Source organism: Augochlora pura, chromosome 2, assembly GCF_028453695.1.
Source record: "Augochlora pura isolate Apur16 chromosome 2, APUR_v2.2.1, whole genome shotgun sequence".
Lineage (NCBI taxonomy): Eukaryota > Metazoa > Arthropoda > Insecta > Hymenoptera > Halictidae > Augochlora > Augochlora pura.
In genome coordinates, this window is record NC_135773.1 from 18,417,584 (window position 1) to 18,440,690 (window position 23,107).

General features: G+C 40.2%; 1 protein-coding gene across 1 annotated transcript; it reads left to right on the plus strand.

The window, feature by feature from the left end:
- Window positions 1-1,800: 1,800 nt before the first annotated feature.
- LOC144478271 (A disintegrin and metalloproteinase with thrombospondin motifs 12) lies at window positions 1,801-21,979 on the plus strand. Its single transcript, XM_078196038.1, has 18 exons — window positions 1,801-1,904; window positions 3,604-3,985; window positions 5,836-6,001; window positions 7,299-7,603; window positions 9,442-9,566; window positions 9,637-9,783; window positions 10,487-10,633; window positions 10,710-10,854; window positions 11,667-11,879; window positions 13,126-13,335; window positions 14,631-14,867; window positions 15,572-15,698; window positions 15,781-15,907; window positions 16,038-16,158; window positions 17,767-17,916; window positions 18,991-19,109; window positions 20,377-20,546; window positions 21,402-21,979. The coding sequence occupies exons 1-18, from the start codon at window positions 1,801-1,803 to the stop codon at window positions 21,977-21,979; spliced, it is 3,573 nt and encodes a 1,190-aa protein (XP_078052164.1).
- The last annotated feature ends 1,128 nt before the right edge of the window (window positions 21,980-23,107 follow it).

Below are 23,107 nucleotides of genomic sequence, written 5' to 3' on the forward strand. Positions count from 1 at the left end.
AGAGACAGAAACGCCGGCGAGTGTCCGTGGGCAAAGAGATCGCAATTTCACTCAAAATGGAAAGTTCGCGAATATTTAGTCCGAATATTCGCATAGAAACTAATCCGATTTGAATATCCTGTAACGGAATGGAATATGCAGTACCATACCCCGCAAACGGGCGGCTATGAATCGAACGTACGAGGGCCACCCGGTAGATCGGACTCGCGTACGGCTCCTCTTCTCCCGGGATCGATCCAAATATGGGCTCAATCAGACCTCCGGATCGATCCTGATAGGTCAATTTTCGTTGACTTTTTGCCCGCTGGAGCCGGGACCCTTCCCTGTCAACTGTTTTCGGTGTGATTGCGTTGCACCGCGATGCACCGCGATGCAGCCCGTGTAAAAATTACTGTCCCCTGTCCGCTGGACATTCGCCTCGGCTTGGCTCGCATCGCCTCGCCGAAAACTGCCCGCCTTTGATCTTCCCTTTAAAGAGTAGAAGCTCTAACAGGGGGGAATTTCTTTGATATGTTCATTGACATGATAATTGGACGGGAGATCTCTCGGCAAAGGAGACCTTCAACTTTCAAATTCACTGATCCTTTAAAGGAAATTTGTGCTCGCAGCACTTTTTCTCGTGCCAGGTCTCTGAAATATCTGACAATTTCCGGTCGCCGTTTGTTGCTAATAACGTAAACGGTTCGGCGAATAATTACCGATTACACCGGTTCCCGCAAATGTTCAACAAAATCAGAACACGAGGAACTTCTTACGTCGACGTTATTTATAATTAATGCTCTCAGCTTTATTAATCGCAATTCCAAGAGGAAAACAGTTATCAGATAATAACAGACTTCGGTTTTTTTATAGATTTTCATTTTTGTCTCACGATCGAATGCGGATCAGTAATATGAGCTCTTTAAACTAATATCACTCGGCGGTAATTCAGAATATTCAACACGGGTTTCTAAGGCTTATAGCTTATTTCATCGAGTCATCTATGTCAATATATGCTATAATTACGATGACACGTTACTACGACTGTGATTGATGTCTCTTGATGAATAGCGTATCATCACTGGCCTATTATTTGCTTACAAACTAATTAATCACGCTGTCTCCCGATCCCGAACTCTAAAAAGAACAACTTTTGTGCACCGGTCCGTAACCTAAGATATTCTACTCTTTTTATCACAGATCGCACACTATATGGCCATTACTATATCTACGAAATTGCTTACTCATCGATGCCAATCGTTACTGGCATTCTCTCAATTATTAATAAACACTCTGTCATCACTACCCTTCGCAACCATCCTGAATCTTTGATCTTATTGTTATTACAGTTATTACTAATAATTACTGCTTTCCTTATTACGCTATAGAACTTAAGATTGGATAATTAGCAACATGCATATTACAACACATACTAATATTACGTATCAGAAATTTGCAATAATTAAAAATCATATTACTTATATTACTACAATCTTTATTATTTAATTCACATACCACTACTACTGCTTTATTAGATCTCCGTTGATTCTTATCTTATTATTTTTATGTCTTCCTAGCTTCGTCCCATGTGCTCGCAATTTTCTCTGTATCAAAGGGTCCATTTCGTTGACACAATTACCATTATTATTATTATATATTCTACCAGTTATATTTTGCTTCCTATCTTTTCTTATCAACGAGTTACGATGATGGTTCGCCACGGGAGCAGTTTCTCTTTGTGGAAACAATTGCGCTCGAATTTCGTTGTTCGGAGGTGCGTCGACCGACTTCACGGGGCTCGACACGAAAAACTAGTCTGTCATGAACGGATTCCAAGCACTTCTGACGTTCCTCGGCGTTCTCGTGCTGACGGACGGGGACCTGATCGAGAAGTACCGTGGCGCCAGAAACGTATACCATGGTAGGTAAGTTCATTCGCTGGCTGCTGCAATTGTCGGTCCTTCTTCTCGCCGAGTCCTCCGACCGACAACTTCATCCGTGGCCGTGTCATCTTCTCTATTCGATCGCGTCTCGTTGGATCTTCTCGTCTCAAGTTCAAATTCATTCCGTCGACTGGCTCCGCCGTCCCATTTTGCACGGTCTTCAAAATTCAAGCGCAACAAATTCCCGGCGCCGCGCCGCTTTTATTTCCGAATTACGACGGCCGATAAGGGCTCCCGTGCTCGACGCAGAGCAACGAGCCGTCGCCGAGGATTTCCCCGGGACAAACGAACGGCTGCTTCGGCTCGGCTCGAAATTTACGGCTCTTTGTCTCCACGAGGAGCTCTCCTATTCGTGATAATAGATAGATCGAGAAGATTTATGCCTCGTCAGAATTTAAGAGAGCGAGATGGTAGCGCTCCCGAGCCCCGAAGATAGCGATAGCCGGCCCGAGGAGAACACTATAAATTCAATTAAATAGTAACGGTAATATATTTCGTTATCCGGTGAGCCGGCAGTATTTTACTGGAAGAAACGGGTCGGGTCGGTCGAGATAGCCGTTCGAAACTTTATTAAATTTTTCCCCGAGGTGAGGCGCGGCGCGGCGCGGCGGGTACGGGGAGGGCCGCGTCTCCGTTAATTCGGCTGAAAATCGCCGAGTTACTTCCCGTCAGAAGGATCGCGGATGTACCTTGATTAACACGCTCTTAACGAGTCCGGCAACTTTATCGACGCTTCATTTACCCGCGGCGAGCGCACACTCGTTGTAAACGGCGGCCTTCTATTGGTCCCGCGTTCGTTATCGGCGAATACGATTAATTCTTTTAAGCATTCCTAGCGCGAAGTTTATTAGGAGGATCTCCCTGCACATTTCTAGTAGCCCTATTAGCGGTTTTACATGCGAAGAGCTACAGTGACTCTCATTCATATTTTTCCGCAATATTTCTTAACTCTGTATTACGTGGTCCTGTGCACTTTGCTTTTCTGTTTTACCGCATTATATCGGCATCGATGTCATCACGGTGTATATAATAAATGTAATTGATCTAATATAATCTATTTACGTATACCGGTAAATGCTCATTTTTATGATAATGGAACAGAAATATATCATATTTAGATTGATATAGAATCAGCAAGTCAGCAAATTTTGTGAACAGTTCATGAAAACTTGTTCCGACCTTCGTAACACTGGCTAGAAGTATGTCTATTTTATTACTATTGTCGCACAATGGATGAATTGTGCTAAATCTCGACGAGTGGAATAATAATGCTTCGAATGGAAAAATTCTATTCCACCAATTAAATAGATTCAATCAATTATTCGTATACTCTTTACAAGAGAATAAGTTTATCGATTTATTCCTTCTACATTACTTCGTCGAATTGTTCTAATAAGTAGATAGAATAATTTACCACGAATAATTTGAGTAAAATATTCGACTAAAAGGGAAATTATGCTGAATAAATATTTAATCGGAACAATCCGAACAGTGCACAACTCTAGTTCAAACACGTCCGACCGAAATTCATTAGAATAAACTAGGAAGTGTCCGAACCCAACCATGATTTACCCAGCAGCAACCTCGAGTTCAGTGTATCTCCGCCTAGCCTCCGCGAAATACTCTGTTCTCTCGACCAGGTGGTCTCGTTCTTTAATCAAACTTTTGTTCCCCGGCGCAGGTACACGAGAGACGTACACCAGCCGGAATTCCTGATACCGAAAAGAGTGTTCGAGGATGGCAAATTCGCCACATACTCGCTGCCGAATTTCTACAACCGGGAGGAGCTCGGCAGAAGAAAGAGGTCGACGGAGACGGACTCCGGGGCCGATAAATTGCACCTGGTGCTGCCATTCAACGGAATCGAGCACCACGTGGAGCTCGACCCACACCACGAATTCATCTCGCCAGACATGGTGATCGAGACGAGGGGCGCCGGCCTCAGGACTAACCTGAACGAGGCGATACGATTCAAAAGAGCCCCGGATCAGCAGTGCCATTATCGAGGCTTCGTCAGAGGCCACCGCGGATCCAAGGCTGCTCTTTCTTTGTGCGACGGCGTGGTTCGTATCACTATATCAACCCCCCGACGTTCCTGTTTCGTTTCGTTTTAAGGTGATACCGAAAGAACGCCGAACAGTGGGCCAATAAGACGAAATTGTGTCGAAATCAAAGAACTCTACTTTTTTATTTATTTGTTTATAAATGTAAGGTTTTTTCCGGGTATGAAAGACAGAATGGTTGAGTGCAATAAAATGGTAATGAATGGGACACATGGCGACAGAGTGTTTGGGCGACGTCGAGTGGCCTGAGTCTATTGCTTAGGTTCCTCGAGGTCCTGCGTGGCCGACTGCATTGGATAAGTCGCAATTTTCTTGGAATATTTTAACCCTTAGCACTCGAGTGGCGTCTCTGAGGCGCCAATGAAAATCGTTATATCATTTCCAAAATAATTTTGACATTATTAACCCTTTGCGGACGTATGTCTGCTCTCAGCCACCAAAGCAATTTATATATCTTTTTTAATCTTTTTTATTTTTACATAAAATTAAAACATATTATTGTGTTACATATGTCTGAACATTAAAACGGAGTTAATCAATTTTCTTTTTCCTTCTTTTATTATTGTTATCTTATTACTGTCCACTGAAAGAAAATTAATTATGGCGAAAATGACTTATGTATAGATTTAATACGACCGAAAGGGTTAAAGATCCTTCTATTTAAAAGATTGTTAAAAGGGTAATAGTTTTATGATTCACTAGACTCAATGTCATATTCATAAATTGTACTAAGTTACATAAAATGGAAATGCAGTTGGTTAAAATAGCTATTTTAGATCTAGGCTTAGAATGGCCTGGAGTGCAAAGGGTTAAGATCAAAATCAATTTTCAACGTCAAAAATAGTTCATGCTACATTCTCTCTAATTATTCCTTACGCTACAACCGTTCAGAGCGAACGCAAATATTAAATGATCGCTTTATCTCGCTTCTATCAAAAGTTCTTTGATTTTCGACGCAAGTTCGTTACTTCGACCCTTCGGCTCGAATCCCTGATGAAATTTCCGGCGAATCGCGGAATTATACGTAGGCCCGATAAAATTACAATAGAACGATCCCAATTACTGGGACTGGTTGCCCGTGCAACATTCAACTCGGCTAGAACTAACGGCATAATTCATAACGAGTCCGCCTGCCCACCCACCGCGCACAAACAAGCCGAGCCTCGATAATTTCCTCGAAATTGTGGCGGCCCTGGCTCGACGAGCGGAGAGCAACAAGCACGCTGCGATGATATTCGCGAAAATTTACCGATACGATAACGTGATACAGGGCAATTCGATCCGTTACGGTAGCTGGATCACGTTACTATTTCAATCGACGATACACTTAACACTAGATCCACCGAATAGGCTCGAAAGTTTGCGTTTCCGAGCTCTTCTTTTGCGATTCTGCTACCGGTGAGCTCGAAATGCTCCTCCTCAGCCTCGTTATTACGAATCCCCCGATAATTTACATCGATTTATTCGAATATATCTTATTTGTATATTTATACATATTTATACACCTATAAATTTATATATTTATATATTTATACAAAACCAAAAGCATAACTTACGTTGAATGGCGGAGAATCGCTGAATTAAGTATTCTTTAAGCTATTTTTAAAGGTACTATTAAAGTTATTTTTCAAGATATTTTACAAGGTATTCTTCACGGTACTCTCAAGGTGTTTTTCCTTTGGACGACAATGCACGCGAAAAGCAATCTATTAAGCAGCATTAATTGCCATCACGACCGAGGCTCGCTTACAGCCGCGATAATTGCGTTCTTTCGGCGGCCTCTTTCGATATCTTATTTATAATAACTTTGATTAACGAGAATCCGATAAATGCGTGCGGATCGCGTGCAGGTCGGCTACGTGCAAACCGATCACGGGCGGTACTTCATCGAGCCGGCGAGCCAAGCCGAACCGGAGCCCGATGGTCGCCACGTTCACATAGCCTATGAACGCAGCCTGGAGCACGAAGCTGCTGAAAAAAACGGACATGCACCGAAGAAAGCTTGCGGAGTCAGCGGTTAGAACTATTGTCCCTTCCCTCCTTCTTATTCTATAAGCCGGACCAAAGCCGGAGTTCAGTCTCGATAGGGTTATTTCGCTGATAGAGCGGCCCGACCTTTCGCAACCATTGAACTCGAGAGCAAATTGCTCGACCAATCGATCGAAATAATTAGGACAGTTCGCGATTAGTCGTTGCCATCGTTCGCTACGGCGCAGTTCAACTGGAACGGAGTCTCCTAAGTTCTTCAGACTTCTGATAAAATATCGAATTAATAATGAATCTGGTGTAGTTGAAGGGAGTGCCGAACGAAAGAAATACTGGGTAGAATAATGGCGCAGCTGGTTACTGCGGGGTAACGAATTGTTGTCTTTGGTCGTTTTCAGGTATAATTAACGTTTTGTTTATTTTTGAATTTAATGAAACTAAACGTAGAAAATGTTTGATGGTATTTAAAAATCTAGGAAATTGAGAAAGATCGAAAAAGACGAGAGATTGAGAAAGATAACAAGATTTTCGAAGCAGTAAGAATTAACGTATAAAAGTATTTAATTACATATCAAGGTCTTCAAATATTAATTCTACATTTATCGAATGAAACATATTAAATATCTTTATTCCTTAATTTGGTTTACTTTCGTATAGAAAGATTAATTCTTTTATCTTATATTCAAATAAGAAATGTATTCTTTTATTTGGTTTATTTGTGAGTAAAAAACCTGTTATTCCGTTTATTTTAAAACAAAGAAATGAATCCTGTTATTTAGTTTATTTTCGAAAAAATGATTCTTACATTTTGTTCATCTTCGAATAAAAAGATCGAGTACATCTTATTCGATAAACATGAAATACATATAAATCAAAGACGCAGCAATTGTTCCACCTTAATCAAAGTTGAGGGAGTTATGTTCCTCAGATTTTAGTCTAGAGTGTAATGTCTAGTTTCTGCTCGTGCCTGCTCGAAGAGCTGTAACTGAAAACCATGGGGAAATATTGGCATTGTGCGAGGAGTTAGACTCGCCAGAGGTCCAGTGGAGCAAAGGTCGCCAGCGAATGGTGTTCGCGCGACGGTACACGACGATTATGACACTCCAGCGACTCGCTCCGCTCTCGGTGTCCCTCTTGGCACTCGTTTTACCGAAACTTGCAGCGGAATCGATTAAACTGAAGGTGGCTCCTTTCAAATGCGAGATTCGCGTTCGAGATTTCTGAAAACTTCTTTCTTGCAACCGACGCGGGCCATTTTCTTGCGCGCGCGGGTGCTCGTGATAACCTATCGATAACTACGATTACAACGATGACGATAACGCGGCAGATAACTGGGAGACTGCATGGGCGGAAGCATTGGCCGACCGAGTGAAACGGTCACCGAAAAATAATTCGTTGCTGGTGAAGAGAGCGGACACCCCTTACTCCGCGACTCACAGCATACATCGATACCTGACGCTCGCAGTGGTCGCCGACAGGATGTTCCTCGATTATCACAACAACACCAACTACGAACAGTACCTGATGACGGTCATGAACATGGTGGCGGACTTTTACCACGACGCGAGCACCGGCAATCAGATCGACGTGATCCTCGTGCGGATGATTTATTTGGAGAAGGAGAAGGAGGAGGTAATGCGGAAACAGGGAAACCTGTTTCAATTTACACGCTGTTAAATGCGAAATGGGATCGTTAGACCGCGGATTTTACGCGTCTCTGGCCGCAAGGATAGCTGAAATACAAAACGGAAGGATCATTGCTGGAATTTAACACTTTACCAACCGGTAGCTTATAAATCGGCTTTTCGCCTCGATCGATAGCCTGCGAATCGGTTTTCGAGGCTATATATAATTATATATTTTATAATATAATAATTTGCTATCTATTATTGAGGCATTATTATATAATTTTTTAAATATTAGATACCTTTCGCGTTAAATAAAATACATAAAATAGGAAAAATAAATATCGTTTAATGCTAATTTTATGGTAGGTAAAGTGTTAACATTTCATTCACCGACAGCTATTTGATAATCCTTTTAATATCAAACGTGCATAATTGAGAATTTCTTAAAATATTCTTGAAACGGTAATATATTCATTCATAGTCCAACATATATATTTTTGGTTTATTATATTTGGGTAAATATAATGTAACAAATACTCTTGGATATTTAAAAAAATATTGTGCAACTACTCTCAAGAGACTATTAGTGGTAACAGCATGTGATATATATAGGCATAAATATTAAAATAAGCATGAGACATTATATAAATTGGTTGAATGAGATATGAGTATAACGAATGAGCGAGTGAATGACAGTATGAATTCGGCCGTTGATTGTATAACACGATAACGATATAGACTAATAGATAATAGAAATGGTAAATCAAGTATAGTTAAATTGAACGCTACCTAGTTATAATACTAAACAGCGACAATTCGCTCAAAGCGATTGTCCCGTTTATTTCGTATCAACCTACAGGGGCAACTCCGGTATTAAAAAGCCTATTAACAGGCTTCGAGTACGTGAAGTGTTAAGAATGCCGACGTATTTATAGTCTTGCTACATGATTGAAACAGAAAACAACTTTCCATTTAATTCCTATATCTTGTGATCGATACAGAAACTGTTTATTTAACACTAAACTTAGCAAGGCCTAAAAGCGACTGACAAAAATTGCCTCGTAAGATGTACGAGATAGAATTTATATATAATATTAATATTTATGATAAATATTATACGTATTAACCAGTTTATAATGAAAGCATCTTTACGATTTCAATTGTTATGAAATAATTGTGATACCGTTTATCTGATCAGTGCACAGTAGGAAAAGAATGAGATTCAACGATGAAAAATCAATCGGTGTTTTCAAAAAAGTAAAATCATTTGATTTACTTGAAAGAGATATGTTTACTTTTAATAAATATCAAAAATTGTTTCAAAAAACATTTGTTTTCCTGTGATATACCTTTTTAAGTAGTCTAACAGACCAAAGTCACTTCAATCAACTATACATATAGAAAAAGGCAAGATAACATTTTTTTGTTCTAATTTCTCTTTTATTAATTAAACTTTGAACGGTTTTACTTTCTTCGATAACACCCAAAAAATCATCTTTTCCTACTGTGTGCGACGGTGGTAGGTTTAGTGTCAACACTAGGACTACCAAGCCATAAACGTGCCCGATGTATAATGTTTTATAACAATGACAAGATTGGGTTTAATTAAACTTCCTACGATTATTATTATAATAAGTGCTTGAATGATGGAGTTCCTATAAAAATGTCTAACAAAAACAATTTTATAGAACAATATTTAACAAGACCAATTTTATAGAAAGACAAAATCAGAAATCAGTTATTTTGACCGCTTTGGTATTTCCAGTGTTAATGACACCGTCGTTCATTCAACGGCATTCACATGGTATCCCCGAATATTTTACCACCACGTTCTTCCCGTAGATAGATTTGCGCATTACCCCCGCGGCCGAAGGGACGCTGGAGAATTTCCTGAAGTGGGTGGAGAAGCTAAAGCCCTCCGATGAGAATCACCCTAATCACTTTGACGCGGCTGTCCTCATAACCAGGTCTCAATGTCCTTTGACCTTTCCGTTCCTTCGATTCTGCTAGAATTTCGCCAATTTGGTTGTGTCTCAGGCACGACATTTGCTCGCGAGGTACTAACTGCAACCTGCTGGGTCTGGCGTACGTGGGCACCGTTTGCATGCCCAACAAGGCAGGTGCGATCAACGAAGACACCGGCCTCACTCTTGGAATCACGGTCGCTCACGAACTCGGCCACTCGTACGTTCATCGTCTCAAAGAGGAGGTCCTCGAGAGTAACACTCTGATCAGTGTTTTCACAATGATCTTCATTGTGAATGATAGGAGATTGATAGATATTCTTTCTTGGAAATGTATACATTCCCGGTTATCTTAATATTACCACAATTAAGATTAATAAAGGTAGTAAATAAATGAATACATTATTGAACTTATTCCAGAGCTATTGTACCCATTTCTACTTTAAACATTTTCATAAAAATTGAATGTGTCGTGTTTTACTCAGAGGCTTCCTCTAATAATTTTATTAATTTTCATTGAGGTGGCTGATTATTTTAAAGTTGCCTGAATTAAAATCGAACATGGTACACGGTACTTTCAATTTTCGTCCTTCTCATGTTTACACGACAAGTACCACACTGTTTTGTTCTATTTCTTATAATTAAAGCAGAAGTAAATATAATATTTCTGAAAGAAATTCAGCAATTTATTAATTAATTAGTTACTTTTATTAATGTTAATTGTAACAACTTTGCTCAGCTACATGTATAATCGTAGGACAAAGGTATTTGCGTTAAATGTCTCGAAAACCATTATTAAAACTATATAAAAGGCCAGAGTTAAACCCGAGGACCTTCTTCTGTTGGACTTAGACACTCGACAGTAGCATCTTGAAATGTTCCAGCATTTATAAAATTTGTTTTCGGGTCTCGTTCGTTTTCAGGTTGGGCTGCGCTCACGACGAAGGCGGGTCGAACGCCTGCCCGCCGCAGGACTCCGATCAAAGCTACTACGTCATGTCGCCGTACATCTTTTTCTTCACGATTCGATGGTCGCCGTGCAGCACGAAATTCATGACCGAGCTCTTCAGGTTGATCGCTCGTAGACGTTAATACTATCGCGGACGAGTAACCAGAGTTTGCATGCTTGTCATCGATACGTTTCAGCCAGGGATTGGGCGACTGCCTGAGCAACAACCCGCGAAACCCGCCGGAGAACTTCAAGTTCCCGAACATGCTGCCTGGCGCAATGTACGGCTCGGACTATCAATGCAACATGGTTTTGCCCGGCTCGAAACACTGTCAAGCCTCGGTACGGCTCAACTATCTTATCTAACCTTCCATGAACCATGTGCGGTCAAATCAAGTCATTAGTCGGAAGGGGAAACATTTTTATGTTCTTGTTATTAAAGTACTGTCTAGCCTTGGTGTGGTTGAAATATATTCCCTAACCTTCCGTGAACCATGTGCGGTCAAATCAAGTTATTAGTCGGAAGGGGAGACAATTTTATGTTCTTGTTATTAAAGTACTGTCTAGCCTTGGTATGGTTGAAATATATTCCCTAACTTTCCGTGAACCATGTGCGGTCAAATCAAGTTATTAGTCGGAAGGGGAGACAATTTTATAATTTTCTTATTAAGTCTTGGACAGCGGATCATTCTCAACTGTACTATAGACGACGTTTCTAACAATCTAAAGTTTTATTCGCTGATTCTTCAAGACACGTTTCCGGAGACTTTTCCGTTGTTTTTAATGCAACAGCAATTTATTTCATATAGTTGCTCGAATTTGTGTAATGAAGTGAAGGGTTTAAATATCGCGAGTGAAAATTGACCTAGCCACCGGTAGAAGGTAGAACTGAAGAGTTCCTTTTCAGGAAAAGAATGTGATACAATTCGTTAGCTTCATTGTTACGTATACTATAATTGATATGTACATGTATCAATTTTTTTGAAAATAATAAATGGTCAGAGAGTAGAGTGGAATAAAATAGCTGGGCACGGAACGTGTAAATAACGAATCCTCAGTAGCAAAGTAGAAATTTGGTCTTGCCTCTTTCTGGACACCCTGTATATTTGAAGACGAATAACGTTTAGGGTATAATTAAATCGCACACGATTCAGGGCGTGACCTTACTCCACCTGGTTTGCGGAAGTTTAACCGAACAGAAACGTCCAGGTGGCCGTCTAGTTCAAAATATGCGTATAGAATGTGCAAGCGATGGGGCAATTCCGTTTCAGGAGGGCGAGTGCGAGAGGCTATGGTGCACCAAGGATGACAAGTGCGTGACTCAAGGTAGCGGGGTGGCCGACGGGACGAAATGCGGTGAGAGCAAGGTTCGATACACAGAGCGTATAATCCTTTCCGCGGGCGTTGCGACTGAATTTTAGAATTTCGAATAAAATCCCGGCGGTTGAAACCGGAAAAAGATCGATTTTTTTTTCTCCAAGCTCTTAAATGGGGTTCTCTCGCAAAGTACTGCCGCGCTCTGCGGAAGGTGTATCGCGCGCCTCCGCTTCCTCCGCTTTATCTCGTGAAACAACGATTCGCGTGTTCGCAGCCGTTGGGAGATTGTACAGAAATTTCCATGCGGCTGCTTTGTCACGGTATCCTTCGCTCCTGTTGGCTCCTGCTCGCCGCTGTCCTTTGCGGCGGATTACAGCCGGAGGACGAGACGCGGAGAACGGCTAAGCGACACGGAATAATTTAAAATTTCCGAGACGCGAGCGTAACGCGAAAGTAAAACGTTCCGCGACACTGCGAGAGCGTGGTCGTGAAATAATTCTATGAATGGCGAAAAATCACGATGAGGCGGCAGCTATCGCGAAAACCCCGTCTCCAGTTTCTCAGAAATTTCATTTCGAGGAGGAGTTGGTCTCTCGGCTTTAGAAAGTTCTTCCGTGCGAATGTAAGTTCGTATTGGGTATGCAATTCGGACCGTCGATGAATTATTTTGCAAATTGATTGAATTGCATCGAATGTCGGTTACATTGTAATTCAAGTGTATCGTATTTGAATTACGTTAGATTTCAATTACAAATGTGATTGATATAGCTGGTAATTGGATTAACTCAGAGGTTCGAATTACTTAATTCAATTACAATGTGATTCAAATACGATGTGATTTAAGTAGAATGTAATTTAGATGTGATATAATTATAATACGATACGATTGTATTAAAATTTAATTCTATTACGATGTAATTCAATTGGAATGTAATTCAAATACAATGTAATTGAATTACAATCTAGTTGAAGTACGATCTAATGTAATTATAATCCAGTTGAATTACAATTTAATTGAATTACAATTTAATTGAATTACAATCTAATTGAATTACAATCTAATTGAATTACAATCTGATTCAACTACGACGAACAATGTAGTTTAATTAGCGCAACTCTGACGGCGAGGCGCGTCATAAAAGAATTGAGATTGATCGTAAAGAACGCGCGAGGGGACGAATTCCATTCGAGTGGAATTACGGGACGCGTTGATATGCGAAATACGGTTGACCGGGTAACTGGAACGCTAGCCGATGTATCGGGAAAGTAAAGAATGCGCGTGTGCTCGCAACACAGTGGTGCATCCACAAGAAATGCGTGGATATGGGCACCAGACCGAAGGCGGTGCACGGCGGATGGGGTGAATGGGGTCCCATGAGCAAATGCAGCCGAACCTGCGGCGGCGGCCTGAAATCTGCCGAGCGGGAGTGCAACAAACCGTATCCGTCGAACGGTGGCAGGTACTGCATCGGCGAGAGGAAGAAGCTGGCCATTTGCAACACCCAGGTGAACCTCGAGTGTCGTTCGTTCTTACCTTTCCTCTTTCCCCTTTTCTTTTCACTCCATTGTGCTTTGCAATTTGTCCCGGGGGAGCATTTGGTAAATCGTTTTACCATCTAACTGATTAACTCCTCAGATCGGTTCGACGTACATGCATACGTTAATGTCGCCACATTGCTTGCCGTGTATGCATGAAACGTCGCATTATGTATATGTAGTACAATACAAATACATAAATAAATACACGAATAAGTACACAAATATATAATTCACAAACATACACAAATATGTCATTCATAAAAAATACACAAATATAAATACGCAAATACAAGAGTTATGCAAGATTAAATATGTTGCAATAAATGTGCCTTGAATTCTTATAAATTTTATTATCGGTTTGAGGAGTTAACGCAACAGGCAGATGCTTTCGCGTTGGCGACATATACGTATCAATGTCCATAAGTATGTGGATACTTTCTTCATTAAGATAGTTATCTAACAAAAATTGTGAAATAATTCATGAATATTATTATGATTTTACTGTGATTAATATTATGATCAATAATGTATTTAATATTTCAACGTGAACGAGGAAAAAATTAAATTTTCTCTTCGTCGATATACTCGTCTTGTGGAGTTAAACCTCCTTTTAATACTAATTTTGACATTGGGCTATCAATTTCTTCACTATAACCGAAGAAATGTTTTTTTATTCAGCTTCTAATAATTCTTATAAGTATTTTGCAAATTTTTCATACCTTTTCCGAATTTCTCTATCTCAACAATACGATTTATCAAACTTTTAATTTGCGCAAAAGATATTAATTAATTAATTCAATTTAATACTACCAAATATTATTGAACATATATCCCAAATAGAATCTACCGATACCCATCGTGTTATAGCATTAATTTAAACTATATAACACTTAGTTATTGCAATCGGCCAGACTCGAGACCCTTTTGAAATTGGGGCTAATAGGAAGAGATCGTTTCTGACAACAAAGGAAATCTGTTTACCCTACTTCTGCAAGGCTTACTTCTGTTAACATGTTTGGATTGGTGGGAATCAGTCCCATACTTCTCTCTTTGTCATCTTTAGAGCAACGGACAGTATATACATACTTATGGACAGGATGTACAGCTTTCTTTCCTTGAACCTATATGTAGAGTCATGTTTCGATGCTTTAGCTTTTTACTTCTCCAGTTTTGCAATGCATGTGCAACTAAAATTCCCTTTCGATTGAATTAAACTATTATTCTGTTTCTGCCGTATAACTCGAGGGTTTTTGATTCGACAGCCCTGCGACCCCAGCAAGCCGCCTATCCGAGCAGTTCAGTGCTCGTTGTACAATAAAGTAAAAGTCTTTGCTGACGGTATTTTTTACACGTGGAGACCGCACGTGGACAAGGACTTCCCTTGCGCATTGTATTGCATCAACGAGAAGAACGTAAGAACAAGGGTGAATCCACAAGCGAACGACACGACACCCTGTAGACCCGGAACGAACGACATGTGCGTTGGAGGCGTCTGTAGGGTACGGGAACTCTTTGTCTTATCTTCCTATAACCGCCAATCTTCGATATCGTTTATTTCTCTGTTTATTCCTTTGTACAACCTTTTGATATCCTATTTCTTACTGTACAATATGCAACAAAGGATATTTGCCGTCGACATCGATAAACTGATATTACTATTATATTTTCTTCTTTTTGTTAAACTTTCTCGTTTCTAGTCTCTCTGTATTCTAGATTCAAGTTCTAGTTCTAGGTTCTTTATTCAACTCTTGGACTACGAATGGAATTTTCGACGATTAAATTATACATATAAATCACTGACGTTTTAACACGTTCCATGCCAAGCTGTTTTTACTCGACTCTTCACACTGGCTATTTGATATTTTACTAAAAGTACATATATATTATGTAATTATTAATTACCATGTATATAACAATGAAACAGACTTGTTACGAGCCAGTCTTGTGTTGGAAATTAATTTTTTACTTCTTTGCTGGAAACTATCTTCTTAGCGATCTAAATAAACATGTAAACGTATACCATCGGTGGTACACGTGGTACGGAACGTGTTAAGAACAACGGAAAGACTAATACATGTCTACAAGAAGTATCTTAAAAAATGTGCTTTGGAACATCGATTTATAAAGCTGGGAAAATGGTTCGGTATCCAAATGTTGATACTGATTTTACCGAGCTGATTATTATGTTCCGATGATGTTTTAGAAAGTGAGCTGCGATTGGATATTGGACGGTTCCGCAGTGGATGACAATTGCGGGGTCTGCAAAGGGGACGGCACCAAGTGTAAGAAAATCGAGGGGGTGTACGACAAACACACGGGGCCCAAGAAACGTATGTTCCGCTTTCATTACGATCGACTTGTTGCACATGAACCGATTCATCGCACGTAATCTCTCGCTTTGCACGCGCACAGCCCGCGTCGATATAACGACGATTCCGAAAGGGGCGCGCAACATCATCGTAATGGAGACTAAGCCGAAGAAGAATCTCCTGGCGATAAAATTCGCGAAAGGGGAGAAAACCTGTCTGAACGAAAATAAGTAATTATTGCGCGACTGCGGTTCGACCTGTTAAACGTCGCGCGATGGAACTGTAATCTTTTCGACGAATGAACTTTTCATCGCGATCGGAAGAAACGCGATAACTTTTTAACGATTCCTTTTATCGCAGTCGTGGATTCCAGAGCGGCGATTACGAGTGCGCGAACGCGATGCTGATTTACACGTATCCCGAGCCGGACAGGGAGCACATCAGCATGAAAGGACCTATCAGCGACGACCTTGTTCTCGAGGCAAGTATTCTTTGGATACAGTATTGGTCTAGAAAAACACTAAACCACTGCCACGCCGGTTTCACATTTCTGATTTAATAATTATTGTAGTCGTAATGTTGTTTCCATTAGAAATCGTCGAAGATATTTATTCATGAATATTGACTCCTGAATAATTCCTATGAATATAATGCTTCAATAGCATTATGGAAATTGTGAGAAATTTCAATAAACTCAATCTAGTAATGTTTATACGACAATACCTGTTAGTCGCTTTTAGATCTTGGTAGGTTTAGTGTTAAAAAATCGATTTGTGTTTTATTGCGCTTCCTTAAAGTATGCGTCTGCGACAGAAGTTGTTTAAACTCGTAATATGAGCTGTTTATTTCGAAAGTGGTCCGAGTCTATTCTCCAAAAACATCGAGCTAGCTATTTTAATATTTACACTTCTACGCTGTATATAATTTTATTCCAAAATCTCTAGAATGCAATAACCCTTCGAGACATAAGAATATTATACTATCATGTCATCAATTACCAATACTTTGTAATTGATTAAAGCCCACAATCCTTAAATATCTAGATTTTAAAATCAATGGGCTTAGTTCAATTTCAAAATAAACATTTCGTATGTACGAAGTTACAGCTTTTTGAAGATCACTAATATATAAATATACGCTTATCTTCACATAGCTGATAAACGCGTTTCTTTCGAACCTAATTTTTTGAACTGTTCTGCACGATATCACAATTTCCACTTCGTCGATTGACTTCAAATTCGCACAGAATATTCGACAATCGTGTCGCTATCGCACGATCCACTGCTTCTAAAAAACGCTTTTTCCGTAATTAAAAAATTAAATAGATTGCGTAGTTCGGTTGCCAAACAGTCGTAAAAGCGTTGGTTGCCAAGAGTTGCAAAAGATTGGAAAGAAGTTGGAAAAAGCTTGGGAAATATTGACGCGCCACTTTCAACTGCTTGATGTTACTGCTAGACTGTGATTTTTATGAATTTTCGGTAAAATGGAGTAGATGCAATTTAAAATAATAGAAACATTTAAAAAATTCGGAGGTATAAATGTATCACTTTCACCCTGTTGAAATGATTGAAGAAAGAACGCGATTTAGTTCAGTCATTCAGTTGATTTAGTTCTTCATTTAGTTGATGCAGACAATTTGTATTTAGCAAAAGAAATCGTGAAATAGAAAAGTGAACAGTTTTTCAAGCGACGCTTCTTGTTTTGTTTTCCTGAAACAAGCGATCCTATATGAAAAAAATTATAGCTTTCAGATATTCAATTTCCAATGTACTTTTCCCGGAAAAACCTAAATGATTTTATTATTATCTTATATTATATACTTTATGGGATTCTAGAACCTTACGAAGGACATGAAAAATCAGTACACATACAGGAAATACATGCAACAATCTCGAGATAGTGAAACGTGATATTATCAAATTTTGCGGATGAGATCTCCTGTTTTAGAACGGATTTAGAACCGATGCCTGAACATTTCTACATTACACACAGATCCACGGTGCAGCCATAATGAGGAAATATTGCGTTCGGCGCGGAGATAATCAAACTAGCAGTTGTAGGGTAATAACAATAATCGTTGCGATTGCAGTACGTATTTTACGGGCGCGAAGCGTACCAGAACTTCGAGGTGACTTGGTCCTACTACGTGTTGACGTCGAATCCCGGGTACACGCCGAAATACCTGTGGGACTTCACGGAGTGGTCGATCTGCGACGCAAAATGCGGCGGCGGCACAATGGTAAATCGAACTATTATCGGATTAATATCGCCATTGTCCGTGGAACCCGGTGAATCAACGGGGGCAGAAAGTCACTACCTAGCTGGCCGTTTGATTGCACCTTCGCGCGGCTCGATACGCTATCGAGCATAAATCAACAGGCTCAATTAGACGTTTGCTCGAGGATTTATTTCCCTTTGACGCTTTCGGGTTCTGGCTTTCGCTCGGCATGGCAGCGGCCGCGGCCGCGGCGGTTCGCGTGCGTCCACGATACTAAATCAGAGAGCAAGCGGCAACGATGCGAGGACATGCGTCTTTAGCGATGGTATAAAGCCCAATGTGTACGATGGTATCAAGTCCAATGCGGAAAGTTTGTTGCACAGAATTTGACCGCTAGTCGTGGACCACGAAGTCAATCGTTGACTTTGAGCATGTGCTTGCAAGTATTATGCCAAGAGTATTATATAAAGTATAGAAATCAAACGAGCTTATATTTCGCATAAGTCTGATGCGAAAGGAGTGCACGTATAGCGGCTTACAAAAGCATTCGTAGGTTCTTTAAAATGCGATAACTTTTTTTTAAAACTGAACTGAACGACTTGAATGCTCTTTTTCATAATAGAAGGACTAGTCTACCAGACGATGGTCAAGATACTTATTTTTCATTCTGCTATTACACCGTGAGCTCTTTATTCTGCTTTTGTCAAGTAATGGTAAAATTTAGTCACTCTATTTAGTCATCGTCTAATAGACTAGTCTAATAGATTATCATCTAAAACAAGTTTAGGATATTTAAGACAGTTTTAAAAGAGTTAAACCACTTTAAAGGTGCGCGAATACTTTTCACTATAGGTGCTCGTAAAAGTTTCGCGTGTAATTTACAAGATTTCTGCGTTTTCTTGCAAGTGTTTCGATCGTTGGTTACGCTTTATCGATTCTACTTAGCGCATGCTTGATCCCATCGCTACGCGAGCACCGATCGTCCTGCCGAGAAATATCTCTCGACGCTAAATAAAGTCGGGTTTGCAAACGACGGATAACAGGAGGCGAGACGGTATAAATAAGCGTAATCAAACGTACCTTCGATAACCATAGATCTCCGAGGCGACGTGCATCGAGCAGAACTCTGGCAAAGTCACGCCCAATTTTTGCGAGTCCACTCCCAGACCGGAACCGAAGAGCCGACTGTGCAACGTGGAAGCGTGCCCTGCGAGGTAACACATTCAACTTTCATTACAATATTCTCTTGACGCAGCATTCTCTTAATTTTTAAAAAATTTCATGATCGTTAAATATTATTATCATTTATCAATAGTTTGCGGATCTTTACGCAAAAGAAAAATTATCTTCATTAATTGCTACGAACTTCAGTTGAATAGTCTTCCTCCGATAAGTAATTTCAGTGAGCTGAATATAGTTTATAGATGTCATTAAATTCTTTTAATATTTTCATCGTTTTACATGTAACGAATTTTGTTATAAATGTATAAGGTTCGCAGTCTAGTTATTGATTAACGAGTACGAGCACTTTGTACGGAGAGATGCTTAAGTAATATGAGAGACCTCACTGTGACGTAGAATGCATACTGAATTTACGTTTAAGGTGTGAAAAGATACCTCATGGTAGAAATTGCTATACCATGTGCACGCTTTTAGATTTATAATGCGATGGAAGAAAATGATATTACTAAATTAATTTAACCTCTTCTGGATTGAGTTTTCATAGTAGGGAACAATCTATTTAATTTTTTCTTTTTTATTTATTATCCACTTCATTTTACAATTCTCATTTTCTTTACATTTAGAATAATCATAAGGTTTAGAAAACTAAACGTACATATACGTGGTAGTATTCCTGAAAAGGTTAAGAACTATTGTATGAAAAGTCAGAAAATTAATTATGGAGATACAAGCAAACAGAAAGAACAATTTGAAGTTAAAACTTGAAAAGTGTCTTCTGCAAATAAACAGAAAATACAAACAAATTCTCTAAATTATTGACATTAACGGAGATACGATTTAAGAGGTTAGATTGTCCATAAAGTGGCATAAATAAAATGGCAGGGCATGGCATTATTCCATTTCAAACTTCACACTTAAGTAGTAAGTCAGAGATAATAGGACAATGCTCCACAGATAATTAATTCTAGATAGTGTACCTGAGTCATCTAATACTCTTATATACAGGGTGAGTCACCAAAAATCTTCGCCTAATATACTTTCCTTGTCTTTAACGCTATCAAAAATCAATTTGAAAAACATATCTTTCCTTCCATACGCACTCGTATTCTCTTAGGCATCTCACCCGGTATATATTTAGCAAACGCATATAAACATTTCAGCGAAAGAATATATAGAACTGTTTGAAAGTTCGTTTCAAAGGTAGCAATTGGATATTAATATTGCTTGCCGCGAATTTCCTTAATCCCGAGATTAATCTGTTTGCGATGACACGGAACTGTCCCTGTGCTTTGTACGAAGGTGGCGAGTGAGTCAATGGAGCAGGTGCAACGCCTGCGACGGCAAGTCGGGCTGGAAGCATCGCAAAGTGCAGTGTGTAAAGCCGGCTTCCCGTTCCGGCGAGGACGACGTGCAGGCAAACTTTGACGCGTGCAAGGGACGCGTGCCAAAACAAAAAGAGGAATGCGTCGGTGAGAATATTGTTCCCCGTGCTATTCTCGTTTCGACCCTTTGTCTATTAACGGTCATGCACCCTAATGTTAACGTGTGTTACGCAAACCGATTATTTTAAGCAACGCGTTGAACTAGTGCTTTTGAAACTGGGGTAGTGGAGCCAGTGGGGTATAGCCGATTATTGTGGCTTCAATTTATTTTTAAGCGTGATTAACTTTATATTAACTGAAATAATTATTCAAATTATTATATTATATTTATTCTTTTATATTGTTATATTAAATAAGATAATTATCCGTATGAATTTATTTTAGACGATTATCTTTTTTAAGTTACGATCTAATCTATTTATTCGAATGACTCTTTATGCGAATAATTCTCTACCGAACCTATTTTCTACTCGACGAGGTAATTATTATATCGCTTGTCACAGGATAAGTAACCATAAATCCGAAATTATTCAAAGAGAAGGAATTTAAAAATGAAATTTTATCGAAGCAGTCATCTCTAATGTGAACTTTTAAATGTGAATTTTTAAATATGAACTTTTAATACAAACTCGTAACTGTTAGAAAGAAATTTCGAACGAATTCACTTCATACTTCGCAATACGATTCATGATTCACAATCGGAGTAACAGATTAAATTGTCAAAAAATTAGATTTGGAGGAACTGAATGCAAACTTGCTATAAAATATGAAACAGTAAAATGATTAAACGAATTTCGAAGCTACTGTTGCATTATTTTCTTTTCATTGAAGAAAGAACGAAGCCAATGTCTACGCGGCTTCCGTGTCTTGTAACCAGCGCAGACAATTTAGATATTGCACAAAAATCCGCCGCCTACTAATCACCCAATTCCGCGTTCAAAGGTCAGAGACCGTGCAAGAAAACCTGTCCGAAACAGCCCAAAGCTCCCGAGAATCCGAAACAGACGAGATCCGCGGAGAAACGTGCCAGGATGATCGACGCGGTCGTGGATCTGAATCTGGCGCGATACCTGGAGAAGTCCTACGGAATTCGCAGCGGTGCTGACAAGCTAATTCAGATAGGCGACTCCGACGGCTACCGTCAGATGCTGCACGATTGGTCAACCGCGTTGGAAGGCAAGGCGAAACGCAACGGTTGCACCCCAGAGAAGAATCTGACGTACCCGAAGGTGGGCTCGATCATCAAAGACGACATCCCCGTAGAATCCATGATGGTGGTGGAGGCTCCGTACTTGGACGAGAGCTTGCAACAGAATTTATCCGACAAAGCGTACCAGGAAGCCGGCGACAAGGTCGGCGTCAGCATCGACACCTCTCGGGAGAAGATCTATCACGGGGAAGAGGCCATCAAGAAGATACAGGAGATCACTGGTCAGAACGAGAGCGCGATGCCGCCGAGCCGTTCGAGTTTCACGTACGATCGGCTGGCCAGGCTCGTCGATCCCGTCGATCAGAGATAATCGACGGTCAATTTCAATCCGATGTTAATTTAAGAGTTCCAGAGACTTTGTCAGTGACTAGCCTGGATTTAGATTGTATCTAGGGACCTCGATCAAAGTCGATAAGGAATTCTTCGGATCGTATTTAGACCGTATCTAGACGATAAGAGTTGGAAAAGATTTGTTAGTTTACGCGCCAATTTATGTACGACAAATAAACATGCACGCTTCGATTGCATCGAAACTCTGTTCAGCACGTGTGCGCGTTCGCGCCACCAGCGTTTCGTAATTTGGAAAAAATGATACGGTGTAATTGCCGTGTGTCCGAGAAGTTATAATATACTAAACGCGAGCATTCCGAATTGATTCCGAGGCGAGAAAGAGACGGCGGTTTTCCTCGAGCGCCGCGTTTCCACGGGTGAGCGGAAATTCACCAGTTTTTAATTGACGTGTGTCGGTATTTGAACAGCAATTTATTACGATATTATGATACCGTTGGACAGTGTTGCCGATTTAACATCGCGATCAATCATTCGAATGCGCAGCGGATCCTGCGTCCTGCGGTCTAGCGGTCCCCGAGCAAGGCAGGTGTGCCCGCGGTCTTTGCTGTATAACGTCGTATACAGTGTACAGGAGTTGCGAAGTAAGATCCGGATTTAGTTTTGTCTGGCTGGAAATTGCGCCACCGATAACTCAAGCTCCATCGGTTCGCGAACGCACGCGGCCAGTTCGCTTCCAGAGTCCAATCGGCCGGCTAATTTTATTTGTCTGGCCAGATCAATTACCGCTGCATATTTCATTCGAGAATTCTCGACTTTTACTTTCGACAAATATTTGTACATTATTTTCCAATTACTCGTTCGTTCCGCGGCTGCTTGACAGGGTCCGGACCAATTACAGTGGACGTTATACTGTTCGCGACCGATTGAGCTTCAAAGTCTTTAGGGAAGTACAACGATCCCTCTTCGCCTTTCGAACAATCAGTGTTAAATCGATCGTGTTATTGCATAATAATTGCCAATTTTTACGAAATTTCTGGATAGTCTCGAGTGCGGCATTTTGCGAGTACATTCCGAGTAAACATTCTACCAGATACGAGGTATCTTTGGTTGGAATTATTAAAAATCAATCTTTTTTTACTGTGTTAAT